At 39.4% G+C, this 20,158-nt stretch overlaps 1 protein-coding gene across 1 annotated transcript; it reads left to right on the forward strand.

Moving 5' to 3' along the window:
- Window positions 1–27: 27 nt before the first annotated feature.
- On the forward strand, window positions 28–18,432 carry gramd1c (GRAM domain containing 1C). Its single transcript, XM_023950212.1, has 18 exons — window positions 28–199; window positions 1,186–1,279; window positions 1,733–1,856; window positions 2,094–2,194; window positions 2,446–2,541; window positions 2,645–2,725; window positions 12,591–12,709; window positions 12,783–12,942; window positions 13,019–13,178; window positions 13,250–13,390; window positions 13,474–13,592; window positions 13,689–13,831; window positions 13,905–14,008; window positions 15,823–15,993; window positions 16,472–16,529; window positions 16,677–16,796; window positions 17,019–17,124; window positions 17,557–18,432. Exons 2-18 carry the CDS (start codon window positions 1,199–1,201, stop codon window positions 17,623–17,625), a joined length of 1,953 nt encoding a protein of 650 aa, XP_023805980.1. The 5' UTR covers window positions 28–199; window positions 1,186–1,198; the 3' UTR covers window positions 17,626–18,432.
- The last annotated feature ends 1,726 nt before the right edge of the window (window positions 18,433–20,158 follow it).

Raw genomic sequence — 20,158 nt, forward strand, 5'->3', positions numbered from 1 at the left:
TGAAGTGACAACTCCCAACAGGTATGTTCCCCTACCGGATGAGAAGCACCTGCGACAATAAAGGCGCCGGAGGAGCGCGCCAACTCCTCAGCTGAGCGTCAGGGCTGTCTCCAAGAACAAGGGCTTCTTTGGGCCTTCATTCTGTTTTTATCTTAACTGTTGGACACAGAGCAGACACCCTGGGTCCTCTCCGTGAAAGGTGAGTGCCTGATAACTAACTTCACATCGGATAACTGAGGATGGGAATATTAAAACGCGTCTGTGCGTAATGTTTTTTTTTCTCCTTTTTTGACGCTCAGCCTGATTAGATTAATGACAACTGGTGGTTCTTATCATAAAACTTATCATTTCAGCAAACTAAAATGATAAAAATGTGTTTTATTACTTTCTTTAAGATAAAAGCAAACAAATTGGCTCCAGCGTGCTGTGCTTGACCAGACATATTTGTGCACATACTAATATAGCTCTCCAGTCAAACCAGTTCCTTTGCTGAACCCATTGTGAGACTTAATTCATAAAGAAGTAACACTGCAAGTTTCAAATCAAGCTTTTCAAGTTCCCCAAAGGAATTCTTGTTTTTATTTAAAAAAAAAAATGTTTTCAGGCCTAAACCTTTTTATAAATAAAGTCTAAGTGTGAGAACTGTCTGAGCTAATCCTGACAGAAAATCTTTGATCTCACTCATTCGTGTGGAAACACTAAAGGACATTCCTGCAGTTTATTGTCTTTCGTTTGGAAAGTAAAACTCTCCATCCTGCATATTGAAAGTGAGATGCTGCATAATTACTTTTCTGTTTTAAAAAGAAAGGATGACTTTTGACTTGATTTGAACATTTTATAAAAAGGTCAAACAGTCTGTTTCTCACTGAGGGGTTTTCAGGTGGCTGTGAACATAACTATTTAGATTATGGTATGATTGATGGCAAAAATACAACAATTTTTGGCCGGCAAACACAGGATATAATTCCAACCTTCCTGTAAACAGTGTAAGCTAAGATCTGGAACATGCTGATTGCAGGTCCACAGTAGTCTGAGTTTAAGAAGAATGTGAAAGTCTCCAAGATACAGACTTCGAAGGGGTGCAGATGATTTTCTTTTATTTGTAACTTTTCCTTGTCTTTTTTTTACCTTTTACCTTCATTTCTTGCTGTTTTCCAAAGTCTTAACCTGCTTGTTTCTAAGCAGCACAGCAGAGCCGATGGACCAGGTGACCAATGGAAGTGATGATGTTGCAGATGAAACAGAATCCCTGGACATCAAATTGAGCTCTGAAGAGGAGGTATCTTTATCAAACTTCAAACACGTCTCAGCTCAATCTAGGCTGTTTCATGATTCTTAATCTTGTGTATGCATTTTCTACCATCTCTTTTGATCCAACTGCGCAGCTCCATTACCATAAAAATGACCATAAATGCATCATTTTTAATGCCCTTGAGATAAGGCCAGGAAAGGATTCTCCATCTAAATGTAGTTAGCTGCTTTTTATTCTGTAAAAATATAAATGTGGTCATTTTACATTTGTTTGATCACTAAAATAGAAATTTAGATTATTCTCGTTTCTAAATCATTAACTTCAAGTCAGTTTATCATTTTCAATAAACTTTTTTTTTATTCAGGAAAAAACATCTAGAATCACTATAATTGAATGCAGCATCTTTTTCTTTTGTTCTGTTTTTAAACAAAAGACAACAACTGAAAAGCTAATATCTGGCTGTATAATGTCTTCTGGCAGATCCTTGACCCTCAGGGTCTGTTTATTGCAGCACCACAGACTCCTCTGTGGAACTACAAACAGAGGCTGGATGAATTTAAGAAGCTGTTCAGAGAGTTGCCTGAAACAGAGATACTTATAGTTGGTGAGTAGTGAAGCGTATAACTCTGTTCATGTTCAGCCACGAAGTCCTCTCAAAAAAACAAATTCTGGATCCCTCCAAAATGAAGTACTAAATTTATAAAACTAGCAGGATATAAATAAATAAAAACTTTATTTCCTTATTATTTGCATATGTTTATTTTCAGTCAATGCTGTAAACTGAAAGGTGCTGAATCACATTTCTGTGTGGAGGAGTTACCTGCTTTGTGTTTCTTGATAGACTATCCCTGCGCTCTCCAGAGGGACATCCTCCTGCAGGGACGCCTCTACCTCTCAGAGAACTGGATCTGTTTCCACAGCAATGTGTTTCGAGGCACAAAGGTAACGAATGTGTGTGGAAGGAAGGCACAGAGGAGGAGCAGTACACTGTGGAATCCCACGTAGATGCACATCAACTCACAAAAACAATGTGGGACACATATATGGGACAGCATTGAAAGTTAGTTTTTCAGCTGTTGAGTATTTTGCTACAGATATTGATATAATCCGATTCATTTCCAAATCCCAATGATTTAAAAAAAAAAGAATTCCAGTGTAAAGCAAATAATTTTTACATTTTTATCTGTTTTCAGATAATGCTGACTCTCAAAGACGTCATAACCATGAGCCGAGAGAAAACGGCTCGACTGATCCCCAATGCTATACAGATCTGCACAAGCACTGAAAAGGTATCTGGGCTTAAAAAGGAGAAATCCATCAGAATTTTTCTTTTTTGTGTGTTTAATCAACACAGAATCACAAATGTATTCCTCTTTTCTTTGCATCCCTCAGTTCTTCTTCACTTCCTTCTCTGCGAGAGAAAAAAGTTACATGGATGTCTTCCGGATGTGGCAAAACACGCTGATGGACAATGTAAGGCCCTACAGTAGTTTGTGGTTGAAAAAAAAAAAAGTATTTTTGAGGGGTAAAGATCACGCTGTTGGGGCTTGTTTACTTTTCTACAACATGTTTGAAATAATTACCTTGAGTGTGTTGGATTGAAGTTAAAAATAAACCTGCTGGATTTTTGCTTTCACCTTTTACACAGTTAAGTCCAAAAGAAAAGTCCAGATACACTAAATGTTTCTAATAATAAAAACAACGTATCTGTCCGAGGTAACTTGTTGACTTTGATTTAAACAGACGAGTTGTGGTTTCTGTAAATGTGCGTAAATGACAGTTAAATAACAGTTAAATCACTGAAAAGCAGAGTTAAAACACAAACCCAGAGTGTGTCACAGAGAAAACCAAGTTGAAATAATTTGCAGGAAAATTTTGGTGATTATTAACAGTAGAAAGATTAAATGTTAAACGTCTGGGCAATCTATCAGCTGTGGAAAGTGAAAAACTTGATCCATAAACACCAAAGGGACCAGTTGATCCCTAAAGAGACTGTTCTGTCTGCATGAGGAAGCTGAGTGAGCTTCTCTCTAACTACCTTTATCACAATCTGCCATGATCCAGTTTATGCCCTTCTCACTGCATAAACAACAGTTACCTTTGAAGTAATTATTAATATAATCTAAATACCTTTGGCAATAAAAAAACGTATGTAATAATGTTTAACATTGTGTAGCACTTGTGTCAAACTTAACCAGCAAAAGCTACACAAAGTTACTAGGTTCTATTTATGAAGAGAAGAAAAAACAACAATGTGTTTAAATAACAGAGGGCAGGTTTATTACATTACCTTTCACAACACAAAATAGAAAAACAACATAAACAATAATTTGTTCCTAAAACTGAATTCTTTTACAAAATAAATCAGCTTTATAAAAAATAGTATAAAATAAATTGTCCTTTGTCTCGTTTGTGCACTCAATTTGTTCTCTACCCGGGTAGGATAAATGAATGTGTATAGGAATATTCCTTATCTCTTGTCCTGTCAGATTGGGTTAAATCCTGTTGATGGGAATCAGTAACAGCTGGCCACACTGTACGTCAATCTTCAACAGGATACTCTCGTTCTACGCCTGGCTCGCCATCCACTTCCAACGAAGAATTGTAGTCCGAGCTACAATTGAGGGTCATCAAAACAATTCGGAGTTTCCAAGAATTCTTAAACACGACACGCGTTCACAACGTAGCCGCTCTGAAAATGTTCTTTCGGCACACAACGTAACCGATCTCAAAAAACAAAAAGTAGCTTCTTTTAATTCTTCAACTTATTTTTCTTCTTCCGTCTATAACACTGCCGATCTTTCTCTGCTGGTCACGCAGCTCCTTCTCTGCCTCGTGCTTGCAAGAAAAAAACACGCAGACACAAGATGGCACCCTCCACAGAGCCCTGCATGGTATGCCTGGAGGGCCAAACCATCTCTACCGCAAAGGAAAAATTAACCCTTTAATTGCCAGTAGGAAAATTAAATGCTTTTTCTAAGTGGGTTACACCCTCCCCCCCAAAAAATAACATGAGTCCCATCATGTTACATCGTGTCAATAACTATATCTCATACACTAGATGGTGATCAGTCTCGTGTATAGAATCAAGTGCGCGATTAAAACCTTCCAATAAACTCTGAGCAAAAGAAATCAGAGGCGTTCCAAGCTGCGGATAATGAAACCGACGTGGTGGTCTTTTTAACCGCTCAGACTTTCTTAGTGCTGTGTCATCGTCATTTAATTCCACCGTTTCCTCCCTTTTTTCGGTCTGTGTGACAACAGCTTCATCAACAGGGGGTGTTATATTCTGTCCCTGACTCAGCATATGCTCCACTGCATCTGTCAAACACTCGGTATGGCTGTTATCACTGCCTGGAATTGACTGCGTCTCATCCATGCCAGGGAACTGAGCTGCATTATCAACCTCCTCATTCCGGATATTTTCACAAATGTCATTTCCTGTCTCCCCTTCCAACATTTGCTGAGAATCACTTTCAGGGAGAAGTGAAGGGTTTTCAGGTGTAACCTGGTCACTGGGCATTTGACCTTCTGGAGCACTGGAAAGGACCCCTCCTTGGTTAATGTCATAAACTTTGGTAAAGGTCTCAGTGTTACTCAGCGGCTCACTATGTAGTACTTCATAATCCTCATCAGAATCAGAACATTCTTGTGCAGGATTCTGAGACTGAGTTTGTCTAGTTCTGGGTCGACAGGGAGGTTTTGGTATGTTACCCTCATTTTCGTCCATTTCAGATAAATTTCCACAAGGTAGTAGAAGATCCCTATGAAGGGTTCGAGCTGGAGCATCCCCATTCACTGGCTGAACCATGTACACTGGCAAATCTCCCATTTGCTTCAAAACATGATAGACTGTGGACTCCCACTTATCAGCCAGTTTGTGTTTGCTCCTCAAGCGCAAGTTTCTTACTAGAACTCTGTCCCCCACAGCAAGGGTGGATTCCCTAACACGTTTGTCAAAATGCTGCTTGTTTCTTTTTGCAACTTTCTCTGCGTTTGCAAAGGCATTTTGATAGCTCTCCTCCAGACGAGCTTTCAAGTTCCTGACGTACTGAGAGTGTGTCGGTGCTTGTGCCTCTTTGACTGGCAAGTTGAATGCAAGGTCAACAGGTAGTCTGGGTTGCCTGCCAAACATTAGCTCATAAGGACTGAATCCAGTGACTTCATTTTTCGTACAATTGTACGCATGAGCGAGAGTTTTGACGTAATCACGCCAGTGAGTTTTCTGCTCATTTGTCAACGTACCCAACATACTAAGAAGTGTGCGATTAAATCGCTCCACTGGATTACCTCTGGGATGATATGGACTTGTCCTTACTTTCCTGATACCAGTCAAACAACATAGTTCCTTAATCACCCGAGATTCAAAATCTCTACCTTGATCGCTATGGAGCCGCTCAGGAAACCCATAGTGCACAAGGAACTGTTCCCAAAGACATTTTGCAACTGTGGTTGCCTTTTGATTTCGCGTAGGCAAGGCCACTGCATATTTTGTGAAGTGGTCTGTTATTACCAAAATGTCCTTAGTATTTTTACTGTCAGGTTCCAATGATAAAAAATCCATACAAACCAATTCCATTGGTCGTGTTGTCCTGATATTGACAAGAGGTGCCGCCTTTTCAGGCGGGGACTTCCTTCTGACACATCGTCCACAGTTTTTTATCTTTGCTTCAACATCTGCAGCCATTTTTGGCCAATAAAATCTAGTTCTTACTAGATCTTGGGTCCGTTCTAAACCCATGTGTCCCATGTCATCATGGAGGCACCTGAGAACATCAGACCTCAAAGCCATTGGAAGTACAAGCTGATAAGTGGTCACCGTATCGCACTGCCTCCTTCTATACAGCAAACCATCTCTCAACTCAAGACGCTTCCACTCCTTCAGCATCAGTTTCATGCCAGGGGATCCATCTGTGATGTCACGAGGCACATTCACGCCTGCTTTTATCAACTGCATCACTTGACTGATGTCTGGATCCCTCTCTTGATGGGTTCTAATATCAGTGTCAGAAAAAATTGGAATTGCAATCTGAGCCAACAAATCATCATCACAAACATACCCATCTGGTACAGCGTCTGCATGTACTGCAAGAGACTCAACCAATGTGATAGAAGGTAAGTAGTCCTTGGTTACACTTAAAAGATGTTTGTAGCACACAGCAGCCACTCCATCAGGACTCAGTTCATGTTCTTCTTGCTCGCATGGTGATGGAGACAACAAATGGGAAGTGAACTGTTTTATGTGTTCTTCTTCCTCTTTTGAAGCAGGATCATCAGAAAGGCTATGATGAGGCCGACGAGAGAGCCCATCTGCATCTTGATTAGCCTTTCCAGCCCTGTATTTAAGATGAAAGTCAAAAGTAGAAAGAGCTGCCAACCACCGATAACTGGCTGCGTCTAACTTGGCAGAAGTGAGAATATAAGTTAAAGGGTTGTTGTCAGTTACCACCTGGAATGTATTGCCATAAAGATAGTCATGGAATTTTTCAACAATGGACCATTTCAGGGCCAAAAATTCCAGTTTGTGAGCTGGATATCTAGCCTCGCTTGGAGAAAGTCCTCTACTGGCATAAGCAATCACTTGCATTTTGCCATTTTGTTCCTGATACAAAGCAGCACCCAAGCCAGTGGTGCTAGCATCAGTGTGGAGAACATAGGGGAGTTTAGGGTTTGCAAACCCCAGTATCGGAGCAGAGGTCAATCTCTCTTTTATGCACTCAAAAGCTTCCTGACAAGAACCTGTCCATCGGTCTGCAAAAGGCTCTTTTGGATTTCGATATACTCTCTGGCAGGTGGTTCCTTTTTGTCCCTTCCGTAATGGAGGGTAACCTGCTGTTAGTTCATTCAAAGGTTTGACGATTTTGGAATAATCTTTTACAAAACGGCGATAGTAGCCTGCAAAGCCTAGAAAGGACTTCAACTGTTTTAGAGTTTGTGGTACTGGCCAAGTTTTTATAGCAGCAATCTTCTCAGGATCTGTCTCTACTCCATTTCTTGAGACAATATGTCCCAAGTATCGTACTGATGTTTGGAAGAACTTACATTTTTGTGGAGAAAGTTTCAGACCATTTTCTCTCAAGCGTTGGAGAACATGCTCGAGCCGCTTCTCATGCTCCTCCAAGGAATCAGAGAAGACAATCAAATCATCAAGGAAAACCAGAACTTCTTCCAAGTTGATGTCACCCATGCACCGCTCCATTAACCGCTGAAATGTACTTGGTGCATTTGTTATTCCCTGAGGCATTCGATTGAACTCCCAAAACCCTAAAGGGCAGACAAAAGCTGTTTTGGCCTTGTCACTCTCCTCCATTTCAATTTGGTAGTATCCGGACTTCAGGTCCATGACAGAAAACCATTTTGAACCGGACAGAGCTGAAAAACTTTCTTCAAGATTTGGCAATGCGTAGGCATCTTTAATTGTCTGCGCATTAAGTTTCCTATAATCAACACAAAGGCGAACATCGCCATTTTTTTTCTTCACAACAACAATAGGCGATGAATAAGGAGATTGCGACTCTCTAATCACACCAGCTTCCAATAGAGTTTCAAGATGTTTTCTTACTGCCTCATAATCACTGGGATGTATAGGCCTGGGTCTATGTTTAAATGGAGTCTCCTCTTTGAGCCTTATCTGATGTTTGACCTTTGTGGCATGGCCAAAATCAAGGTCATGGCTTGCAAAGACATCAGTGTATGCACTGAGTTTTTCTGTAACCCTTTCTTTCCATTCCTCAGACAAGGGTGAATCACTGAAATCAAATCTCAACTGGTTGTCTCCAAGCTGTGTAGAAGACAGAGATGAAATTCTGGAACAAACAGCAGAAGCAGATCCTCCAGTATCTGAGACTTGAGGGTCAAAAACTTGGTCAACAACATGTAGCTCAGCAAGAGCGCAATGTTTTGGAAATGTTACATCATGGTTAGTCTCATTTCTGATCCACACAGGAACCTTCTGTGGATTATGAAGTGGTACTGTGATTAGACAACAATCAACAAAGGTTCCCCCAGGTAAAATGGCTGTACTTGGTTGCTCGACAACAGCCATGTTGCCACTTACAGTAGCTTTGGCATTGAAATAGCCTTCCAGACAAACTTTTGATTTAGCTGGAATGACTTGTGATGCATTGCCTCTTAATGTTACAAGACCAATATTACCAGAATGATTTACCCTGTCTCGAAGTGCAAGAGTGCTCAAAATCTGCCTATAGCCATAGACAGTAGAAATGTCATATATAGCTTTGCTATGACAGTGCTCTTGGTACAATACATCAAGTGTGTTTGTACCAATTAAAACTGGCAAGTCTGTGCTGGATCTCAAATCAGGAACAACTAGTGCCAAGGTAGAAACATCAGGCTGTGTGGCAATGAAGTCCTTTGGGAAACAAATGTTAACTTTAACAAAGCCCAAATATGGAACAGCTTGTCCATTAGCACCTTCAACATCAAGAGAGTCAATGGGTTCAATGGGCTGATCTGACAAGTTCTCATTATAGAATGAGGCTGATATAGTAGTCACTTGGGACCCAGTGTCCAACAATGAGTTGCAGTTCACACCTCCTACAGTGACATTGGCTGTGCATTTTCTACCAACTAAACCTCTGGGTATTTTAAACTGATGCTTTGGTTTGGATGCATGACTCGTCATATTCAAGGCAGCTTTGTTTTTGGGACTCTCAACCACATCAGCTCCAATTTGCCCCACAACTGGAACTGAGATTAGTTTAAATCAAATTTATTTTGTTCATCCCAGAGTTTTTGTTTTTCCTTTAATTGCTTTCTCTTAGCATCAACAACTTGCGGGTTGGGGTCGTTGGAGCATGATGGAGCTATGTGTCCATCTTCCCCGCATCTAAAACAGTATCCAGCACGTGGTTTTTTACTACTGTTGCCAAAGTTGGTACTGAACTGTGGAAGGTTATCTGCACTCTCTTTCATCACACTTTTCTTTGCAGTTACTGCTTTAGTGTGTTGTTTTTTGTTTAAAGGCTCATTCATACTGGCCTTTAAGGAGCTTAGCTGCGCTTGAAGCTCTGCAATTTGCTTTTGTAACTTTTTTGTTACAGCTGGAGATGGATCATCAGATGATGATGATGCGGTTGCCCCTGTACCTGAGTACACATTCTGTGGGTGAGACTGAACTTTTAGCTTTGAGAGCCCAAGGTGCTGCTTCATCCGGCTGGACTTTGCAGATTGTTTATCCTCCTCCGTGCGCAATAAAAGTAGCAGCTCAGAAAACTGTGGTGGGTTAAGTTTCTTTTGTTCCAGTTGGAGGCTTGTAATTAAGCCATTATCCCAACATCCCCTGCAGAACTGTTTTAACAGTTGGCGATCAGAGTCACTAGAAGAAATGCCGCCACCTTTCACGATTTTACTCAGGGTTGCTTGAAGACGATGCAAATATATAGACGGCTTTTCACCAGCGTCTTGATTGGTGTTAAGAAACTTTGCAAAAAGCTCATCAACATCATCAACAGTGCCATAAGCTGAATCAAGAAGGCTCAAAAAATCTTGTGGCCTGGACAGAGGCCCAAGCTGTTTCACAATGCCACCAGCAGGGGGCAGGAGACTTTCTATAATTTTTCTGACAAGTTGCTTCTCAGAAATAGTTGGATCAGCAAGGTAAAATTCAACATGACCACGCCAAGTGTCATAATCAACTTCTAAATTAGGGCATGGAACCCTTCCAGAAAATGGCCTGAGTTTAGAAGACCCGTGAGGTGACTGTGGTATCTCGCTGCCTTTCACAACATGTTCAACCACAAGCCTCTGAACCTCAGGTGGACTGATCTGTTCGGATGTCAAAGCATAGGTAGGTTTCTCAGTGGAAGATGAAGCTTTAAAGTCAAGGTCTGCAATGACTGATTGTACATTGCGAAGGTTGGCTCCGATGGGATCAGCCGTCTGACTGGTCTGAGCAAGATTTGAGTCTACAATGGCGACATCATTGCCAGAGTCAGGAGAAAGGCTTTGAGATTCTGTGGGTTGAACAACAGAACCCAAGCTTTTCCCATTCGCAGATTTCTGGATTTTAGCAAGCTCTTCCAGCAATATTCGCTCATATTCTGTGCCACTCGTCTTTGCAACTCCCTTAAGATCTGCCAAATATGACTGAGTCAGATCAGAAGTTAGCTTGGTACTGTACAAGGTGGACAAAAGTTGAATACCATGAGAGACGTCTGGGTCAGAAGTGGGTCGCTGGCATGGTAACCTCTCTTGAAGTGCTTCAACAGCATGACCTGATTGAAACTCAACTATAGCAGTATTCTTAAAATCGGGGTCAGAACTACTAAGCTTCACTACTCTTGAAATTGGACCATACATCTGCAAAAACTCGATTACCTCATTGTCTGTCACTGCACCTGTTAATCCACTAACAAGCAGTGAGTTTGGTACTTTTACATTTTCAGCTGCTACAACCTCCATTGTGCAAGCAGGAATATCAGAAAAATTAAGGTTCTGTAATAAAACTGCCCAACTGTATTTGGATTTAACTCTAAAGATTTAAACACTTAAATCTCTCCTGGCTGGCTCGCCAAGTTTTATGTAGCACTTGTGTCAAACTTAACCAGCAAAAGCTACACAAAGTTACTAGGTTCTATTTATGAAGAGAAGAAAAAACAACAATGTGTTTAAATAACAGAGGGCAGGTTTATTACATTACCTTTCACAACACAAAATAGAAAAACAACATAAACAATAATTTGTTCCTAAAACTGAATTCTTTTACAAAATAAATCAGCTTTATAAAAAATAGTATAAAATAAATTGTCCTTTGTCTCGTTTGTGCACTCAATTTGTTCTCTACCCGGGTAGGATAAATGAATGTGTATAGGAATATTCCTTATCTCTTGTCCTGTCAGATTGGGTTAAATCCTGTTGATGGGAATCAGTAACAGCTGGCCACACTGTACGTCAATCTTCAACAGGATACTCTCGTTCTACGCCTGGCTCGCCATCCACTTCCAACGAAGAATTGTAGTCCGAGCTACAATTGAGGGTCATCAAAACAATTCGGAGTTTCCAAGAATTCTTAAACACGACACGCGTTCACAACGTAGCCGCTCTGAAAATGTTCTTTCGGCACACAACGTAACCGATCTCAAAAAACAAAAAGTAGCTTCTTTTAATTCTTCAACTTATTTTTCTTCTTCCGTCTATAACACTGCCGATCTTTCTCTGCTGGTCACGCAGCTCCTTCTCTGCCTCGTGCTTGCAAGAAAAAAACACGCAGACACAAGATGGCACCCTCCACAGAGCCCTGCATGGTATGCCTGGAGGGCCAAACCATCTCTACCGCAAAGGAAAAATTAACCCTTTAATTGCCAGTAGGAAAATTAAATGCTTTTTCTAAGTGGGTTACAATTGCATTTTATAGCATCTTTGAAATGATATGTAAATAAAGAGAAAGCAGGTGAAGGTTTTATACGTGCAATAGGATTGGTTTTATATGAAAAATATTTTTATTTTTGTCAGATAATCAAAATTATACAGCTTTAAAAAAAAACAACAATTTTTAAACAGGCCATCAAAAAAATCCTAAGACATGAAAATGGAAAATGGATATTAAAGGAAACTATAACCAGCAGCCTTGCTTTCTATTGGCAGCCATATGGAGTTTAACACCCGAATAACCAAATCTCTGGCCTGGTTTTGACAGGCTGGCGCCGCAGCAGCGCCCTCACAGGTGTGTGTCTGCTGGGACCTTCTGCAGTAAACACCTGTGGAAAACAAAAGTTCATTGACCCCCTGCAGGAGGGGCTCTGACGCCTCATTTGCGTAAACGTCGTGCCTCCGAGTAGCCGCGCAGGGCGCACTTTACGCGCAGCTGGTGTTGGAGCGGAAACGGTCTCCAGAGCTGTTTATGGACCGTAATTTAGACAGGTAGCCTTTGAGCTTTTGAATATTAATCTTCGATGTTGAAACCTGGGCGGTTCTCTATCAAATCCAGGACTTCCGCAGTCAGGGCGCGCTTGGGTAGCAGGTTACCGTGGGACAGGCAGGTAGCGCTCACAGCTGCGGGATATGCGCTCTGACAGGTGAGAATTAAGACTTAAAACTTAACATTTCACGATGAAAAGGGAGCTGAAAACGCTTTTGAATTTCACTTTAGTAAAAAAAAGAACTTGTTGTCCTCAAGTTAACATTTCTGCTTTCTCCACCTTATCTGTGTGCTCTGTTTGATATAACCAGTTGTACAGAGAAGCTTCTGGTTTCTGGTTGTTTTCCTTGCAAGATTTTGTCAGAGGTCACATGCTTCTGTGTTGTGAAAGAGGAAACAATTTTGGTTTGTCATAAAAAAACGTACATCTGAGGCTTTCATGTTGTCTTACACCCCTAGCCTCTTACCAGTGCAGAGCTGTGGCAGATGGTTAAACAGCACTACGGCCAGGATCTTGGTCTGAGCCTCGAAGAGATGGAAAGTTTACAGCTGTCAGCAGAAACAAGCATGCAGACCAGGTAAAAAATGTACTCTACTGAACTCCAATTTTGAGTTTATTGCTTTGTTTTAATTCACCCCCGCCTTCCACAGCCTCAACCTTCCACAGAAACCTGCCACTAATGAAGTCGTTGGGAAATTGGAGCGCCCCCACTCCCTTCGCCTTTCTGGAGTGGAACTTGCGCCTTTGCAGAGTTCCACACCTCAAGGAGAGGAAATGCCCTCCCAGTTAAGCTCACCAGGCTCTAACAAGGTACCAACAGTTGACTTTTACTTATTTTTTTATTTTTGTACATGGGGATAAACTCTTTGTGTCATATTTCCTTCAGGAAGAGTCCCGAAGTACGCCTACTCAGCAGCGCAGTCCGGCTTTATCCCTGAAGCGTCACGTTCCAGAACGTCTCTCCAAATGCTCCTCAAACTCTCTGGATCTTAACGCCAACAAGAATTCCGCATTAGACCAAAGTGGATCTGAGAGCGTTGAAGAAGGTGACGTCCAACCTCCACTTCCTCTGTCAGATTTGACTTCTTGGTTTAACCGTTTGTTCTTCTTGCTCCAGAGGAGCGGATGAGCTTTTCCCAGGTTCCAGGTCGACTTTATCTCAACAAGGTTTTTCACATCAGTGCAGACAAAATGTTTGAGCTGCTTTTCACAGACTCCGCCTTCACTCGCAGGTTTAAAGACATTCGTAAGATATCAAGTAAGGCACTTTATTTATTTTCCTCACTTCTCTGAGAAACTCGCTCAAACACTCCATTAAGAGAAAGTTCTACCCACTTTTAGATGCCAGTTCTACCCCCTGGCAGAAAGAGCCGTCTGGAAATTTAAGGCGGTCTCTGAACTACACCATAACAATCACTAATCCTCTGGTTGGAAAGTCATCCACTGCAACAGAAAACCAGGTGTGTTTACATTTGTGTGAAGGGTGGCTTTTGCACTTGATTGGATGAGTAAACTGTGAATTATAGCTTCTTGCTTATTTTCTCTTCTATTCTCAGACGCTTTACAAAGAGTCCAGGGAAGGTCAGTATTACCTGGTGGACTCGGATGTCTACACCCATGATGTTCCTTATCACGATTACTTTTACACATCAAACCGGTACTATATAATAAGTCACTCAAAGCGAAAGTGTCGACTGAGGTAAAGTATAACTTAATTACTATTATTTTTTTACTTTTAACTATAGAGAATAAAACTTCAAATTCCCTGTTAGAGTCCACTCTGATGTGAAGTACAGGAGGCAGCCTTGGGGCTTGGTCAAGTCTTTCATCACCAAAAACTCCTGGAGTGGTATTGAAGACTATTTCAAGCATTTGGGTAGGAAGACACAATTATTTTCATTAAAAAAGAACTGTTCTCTCTTTTCTCCTCAAGCTGGGATTGATCTTGTTATAATCTGATCAGATACCAGTCGGTTCCTCTAAAGTCCCCTATCACATCACAGATGAGTCACATTACTGCTGCGTCAGCAAGCTAGGGCACCAGGCAATATTGCTCTTATCAACTGCTTTGAGAGCACACAATTAAATCCTTATTCATTGTTTAATAAAGAAAAACAATTTGTTTTGGTGGCAAACACTTAAATGTGAGGTTTACATGTCTGTTACTTTAGTTTGACTTGGTTGGATCTTAAAATTAAATGTTTTTCAACAGGTTCCAAATCTGAACTGTTTGACCTAAATTGATAAAAATGAAGCAAAGATGTGTTAATCTGACACTGATAACTTTTCACAGTAATCTGAGATGTAGTGCTTCTAAATAACCCACTGTCCTAACTTTTATCAGTATTTTAAACATTTTTCTTGGGACAAATGAACTAGTGTAAAACAAAGAAAAGATGTGGAAACTGACTGTATAGATCAAAATAAAAGCATCACCCAGCTGTGATGAGAAGCTCTATTTTGATTTTACTATGATTTATAACAACTTGTACTCTCAATTATTTAAAGTATTTTCGTACAAGTATCTTAATTATTCTGGACTGTGGCCTTTGTGTTACTTTTGCACGAAAGGTGGGTTGTAAATGGAATATACTTGTATAGCGCTTTACTACCTAGAACAGGGGTTCTCAAAGTTTTTGTAGCGGAGGGCCAAATTAAGAACTCGACATTAGACTGGGGGCCAATTATGGTGGAAAAAAAAAGGCTAAACAGAAAAAGTTGTTTTTAATTACCAAGTGTCTTTTGTACAATTAACCAGGGCCTCTAGATGTTTTCCCGGAGGTTGCTGTCCAGAACTTCTACTCGTCTAGTAATTGTATCATTTGATAGACTTATTTCTTCAAACTTTTTCCTTTGCTCCAGGCAAACAATGTCAGCGACTTTCAGCATACATTCTTTTTACAAACTCCCCGTCACTGAAGGGCTTGCTTTGCTGGGCATTTGCTGCCATTTCCAAAGCCACAAAGTAGCTTTGGACACAGCTTCACTGGATTTAACCATTTTTGTAAATATTCTCTGCTGTGCAGCATAGCCTCGTAGTTGTTGGAGCTTATTGTTGCGCTCCTCGCAGGTAAATTTGTCATAGTTTTTATGATCGGAACAGTGACGATTTATATTGAATACTTTGAGCATTGCATTTACCTGCTTGTAAAATAGGCACAGGACTTTATCCAGCCCATGAGGTACGACAAATTTGCTCACTTAGCTTGAAAGCGCCTTTTCTTCTCACCAACACAATGTTTTCCCTCAAAGGAACCTGCTCTGGCTCTCTTTTATTGAGGGCCACAAAAAATCTTCCTGCGGTCCGCCATTGGCCCCTGGGCCGCACTTTGAGAACCCCTGATCCAGAAAGTCCAAACCACAATACAGTCACATTCCCATTCACTCGCTCATTGTGGCGCCGCTGTTGAATACTGGGACCTATGACCATCCTGAGCAATGTGGGGTTCTGTGTCTTGCACTACAAACCAAACCTGCAATCTTCCGATCAGAGGACAAAGAAAAATCCAAAATAAATTGTGAACCTAACATATCAGAGCACTTTGCATTGCCTGAATGTTAGATAGATAGATAGAAATAAAAAAAAGTATCTATATAGATATATATTATATAGATAGATGTATAAATATTAGAGAAATATATTGATTATTGAGGAAATGTTTGAACTTTAATGTTGCTATGGCAATGCAGAAGCAGAACTGCTAGAGGAGGAAGCGGAGCTAAACCAGCCAAATGGAGAGGCTGGGATGATGGGTGGACTACGCAGGAGGAGGCGAACCTACAGCCGGACTCTGCCGGAGCACATGAAGTCCAACAAGCCGTATGGGCAGGACTCTGACATGCATCGAGATGGCAATATAGGTAACAAAATATTGTAACATTCTTCAGTAATTCTTCAGTAGCATGATGGCTCCATTTAAAAAATAAATAAATAATTAAAAATAAAAAAGACGTGTATTAGTTTATTGCCATTTGTACATATTAAGCACGTTGGAATTTTCTTTTGGCAGCTCCTGAGTCATGACGATGACATGCAAGAAAAACAATGACTTAAAAAGAAAAGAAAGTTTGCTAATTTATAAAAAGTTGGATTATTAATTTGTAAAGAAGAGTCATGTTGTAAATCACAACTTTACAATAAGCAATAAAACCAAACGTCGCCATCTTACTTTCCCCAAATCCAATTTACTAGAATTTAAAAACTGACATTAACAGATTTGCTTTTACTTGAGATTTTGCAAAGTCATTTTATGGAGAAGTTAAAAGTTGCATTGTCAAAAGATGTTTTTTGTTTTCTGTCATTGTTTACTTGAATATAATTGTCTTTTCTTTTTAAAAGGCTCCACAGACTCGTACAGAGTGAACACCACTATGATCGTTGCTGGCATGAGTCTGATGTGAGTTAAATAAACGTAGTTTCTTTTTTTTTTTTTTTTTTTAAATTGATCCTTTTCTCACCAAAGTCAAACATTTTAAAAACATCAATGTTCTTCTGAGTTACTGCCTTTTTTTGTGGTGCTGATTCTAAGCTTTTTTCGTCTCAGTTTGCTGATTTTGACATTGCTGAATCTGGGCCTGCTTTTGAAACTTTGGGCCATGGAGGATGTGGCTAACCGCATGTACCTAACCACTAAACACCGACTTAGGGAGAGGAGTGAAGCCAGGTAAGACGACTCATGGAATGTACTGAGCTCTGTTTTGCCAATTGTCTATCTTTAAAGGTAGTCTTTTTGTGAGGAGAGAAGAGAAAGATGGTTTTTGTAACATTTTTTTTGTGTCATTTGAAAGCAGCATCATATGCCTCCTTGCAATTTCTTCTCTTTTAGCAAAACCGCTAAACATGTTGGAACTAATGGCCTGAATAAGCTTGTTTTCTCCATTTACAGTTTTGCACCTGAATATGGTTCCAAACCGGGATCAGGATACAGGAACAATGAAGAAATGAGCCTACTGAAAACAGTACTGCAGGACTCCATTAACCTTTTAGAACAGGTGGGATAGTTAAACTGGGAAAAACATCATGTCTGATTATACAAACTATTTTGGGAAGCCTATAGAAATTACCCTTTCAATTTTTTTTATGTTGCGTAATAGATTTATGCTAACTGCAATAAGTTTTTCTTAAACACAAAGTAAATAAATGATGTATAATTATAAGTTAATTAACAAACTTTCATCTGTAAATCATCTTACTCTTTCACAACCAGTTTTACAGTCAGTTTAGTTTTTTTTAAATCTCTAACCTTTTTTTCCTTCATTGTAGGACTATTGTGTAAGTAATCAAAAGAGGACGAAAGAAATTTAAAATTATTTTGATGATAAGCTTGTTAAGGAAAGCTTCATAAATCACAATGATGGAGATATGTATATTTTAAAAGCCTAAAATTATGCTCAAGCAGCTGTTGTTTTTTTTTTTCTCCACAGCTGCGTGCTTCTTTGATAATGCTTCAACGCAACTTTCCTTTGACCAACTTAACGGAAGCATCGCAGTAATACAGGATTAGGACTGCGAGTGTCCATGGAGACAACAGAAGCTCCAAAGCATCAAAATGTCTCCGGGGGAAACTTGTATCCACAGGATGCTGCCTTGTATCCAGGGGTTACGGGTCAGGTGCCAAAGCAGGCACTGATTGGACTTATGGTGCTGTTTTCACCTCCTGAATACTGTTTCTTTTTAAAGCTTTTTTAAAATGTACCTCACTAAAAGTTTAATATATGGTCAACATAAATTATTTTAAATATAATTCTTTTTAATTTGGTGTTTCAATTGATATTTAAAGTGATCTTTTGGGGTATTTTTATTTTTACAAATGGTTTGTGAGCAAGGCTGATTTTTATTTTTTTTAACCTGAGGAATTGCAATGTTTATTATGAAAATCAGACACAAATGTGAAATTGTATCTTTTTAATTGCAGTCCTAAAAATCCTCTTGGCATTTTTTTCAGGCTCACAGAAAAAATGCACGTTATTTTTTAATATTAGTCTTTATGATTGTTAGAAACACTTCTTGTGTCAAAGATGAAGGGCTAGTTTTTCCACCCTTGTGCTGTTTTACTGCAAACATTTTTGGGTTTGAGACACTAGTTTTATTTTTTGCAGCCATTAGTTATGGCTAAATACTACAGAGTTTTTAAGTCTTGTGAACTTTGCAAATTTGTATTTTATTTTTTATGAAACAATAGTTAACATATTGCACATCTTTATTTAGCAGACGTTTCTTCCCATTCTATATACATAAAAACCCTGTTATCCTCTCATTTGGTATGTCTTATCTTAATAAACACAATATTTCTGACCAGACATTGCATTCTTTTTTTAATACATTTTTTCCCCACATTTTTAGCCTTCAGTATGTATTTAAGCACAATATTTGGTATTGACAAACTATTACTCCTGTCTTTTATTGCTGGTCAAAGTACCAAAATGCTCTCTTGGCTGAAAAGATGAAATTGCAGAAACAGCTCAGGCCTGGATTTAGTCAGCCCCACTACAGGCAGCTCAGAGTTTGGGATAACATATCCCTCTGAACCCCTAACCTGCACAGAAAACTATGCTATCATGTTATTTATCTATTTATATATCTATCTTCTCCTTTGATCTATTAGATATGTTTGATAGGTTTTATGTTAAACCCTCTGCTTTTACCGGGCTTTTAACCAGCACAAGAAATGCACTGGATCGGGCCCTGTTGAGGCTGCATTTATCTTTTTTTTCCCCATGGGTCTGTCATTTTTTTGTATGTTATTTAGAATTTTTATTTATTTTTTGTGATTTATTTTTTATTATTTATTTGTGGCAGACATCACATTTTTGGGGGGAGTTATGGCATGCCTATTCCTAAATCTTGACTTGAACCAGCTGATGTTTCACTGCTCTCCTCTCTTAAGATGAAATACAACTCAACTGTTACTTTAATTATTTACCAAACTGCAAATGTTAATTCCAAAGAGAATATTCCACAGCTTTTTTGTTTTTGTGTCCTGACTTTATTTTTACATCACTGTTAATGTTACCGGTAGAGGAGCTATCTTATCAGATATTAAATCAAATATAACATAATAAAAGTGTCACAGTGGGTCTACTGTTTAACACTTGTGAGGTCATAATTTATGCTTCCATTTTGGCACACTGCAAATAAGTTTATTTGACTGTAATGTACATTCTTATGAATCTTATCAAGCTGAGAGTGCAAAACAAGGCTTTGAGGTAATTTCAAATAGGACTTTTTTTTCACTTAAGTTTTTTTTTTTTTTTGTAATTAAGACAATAATATTAAACAGTAGTTTTACATGGAGCGGCTATAAAAAGGCTATAATCCACGCTAAAGTGCTGGATTTCTGTACAGAAAGAGACGGCATGTGGGAGTGGCGGAAAAAGTCACCCCTGTCTGACGTCAAAAAGAAAAGTCCTCGCGCTGCTGGAACATTTCTAACTATTGTGATTTTTACCAGAAACTTTATAGCTCTAACTTTTGTCAGGTTTCAGCAGATGCCTTCATAGATTCGTTAACAGTCAAGACCATCACTGAAAGTGAAAGGGAGCAATGTGAAAGCATGATAACACTTGAGGAAGTACAAAAGGCCATAGAACAACTTAAATCTAAAAAATCACCAGGGGCAGATGGGCTGACTTCAGAGTTTTATAAATGTTTTGCTGAGGATCTGTTTCCCTTTTTACATCAAATGTTTCTAGAAAGTATAGATAAAGAACTTATTCCTACGACATTGACTCAAGGCTTGATGACATTAATTCCGAAATCTGGAAAAGACACGTCATTCTTAGATAACTGGCGTCCAATATCGCTACTAAACAATGATTATAAGATCTTCGCAACAATCTTGGCTAAGAGACTAAAACTGACACTGGACTCAGTAATTGATGAGACCCAGTCTGGCTTTATGTCAGGAAGACATATAATGAATAATATCAGGCTAGTTTTGGACATTCTTGATCATCCAGACATTATAAATGATAATGGTTTTATTTTATTTCTGGATTTTTACAAAGCATTTGATACCGTAGACCA

This window comes from Oryzias latipes, chromosome 20, assembly GCF_002234675.1.
Source record: "Oryzias latipes chromosome 20, ASM223467v1".
Lineage (NCBI taxonomy): Eukaryota > Metazoa > Chordata > Actinopteri > Beloniformes > Adrianichthyidae > Oryzias > Oryzias latipes.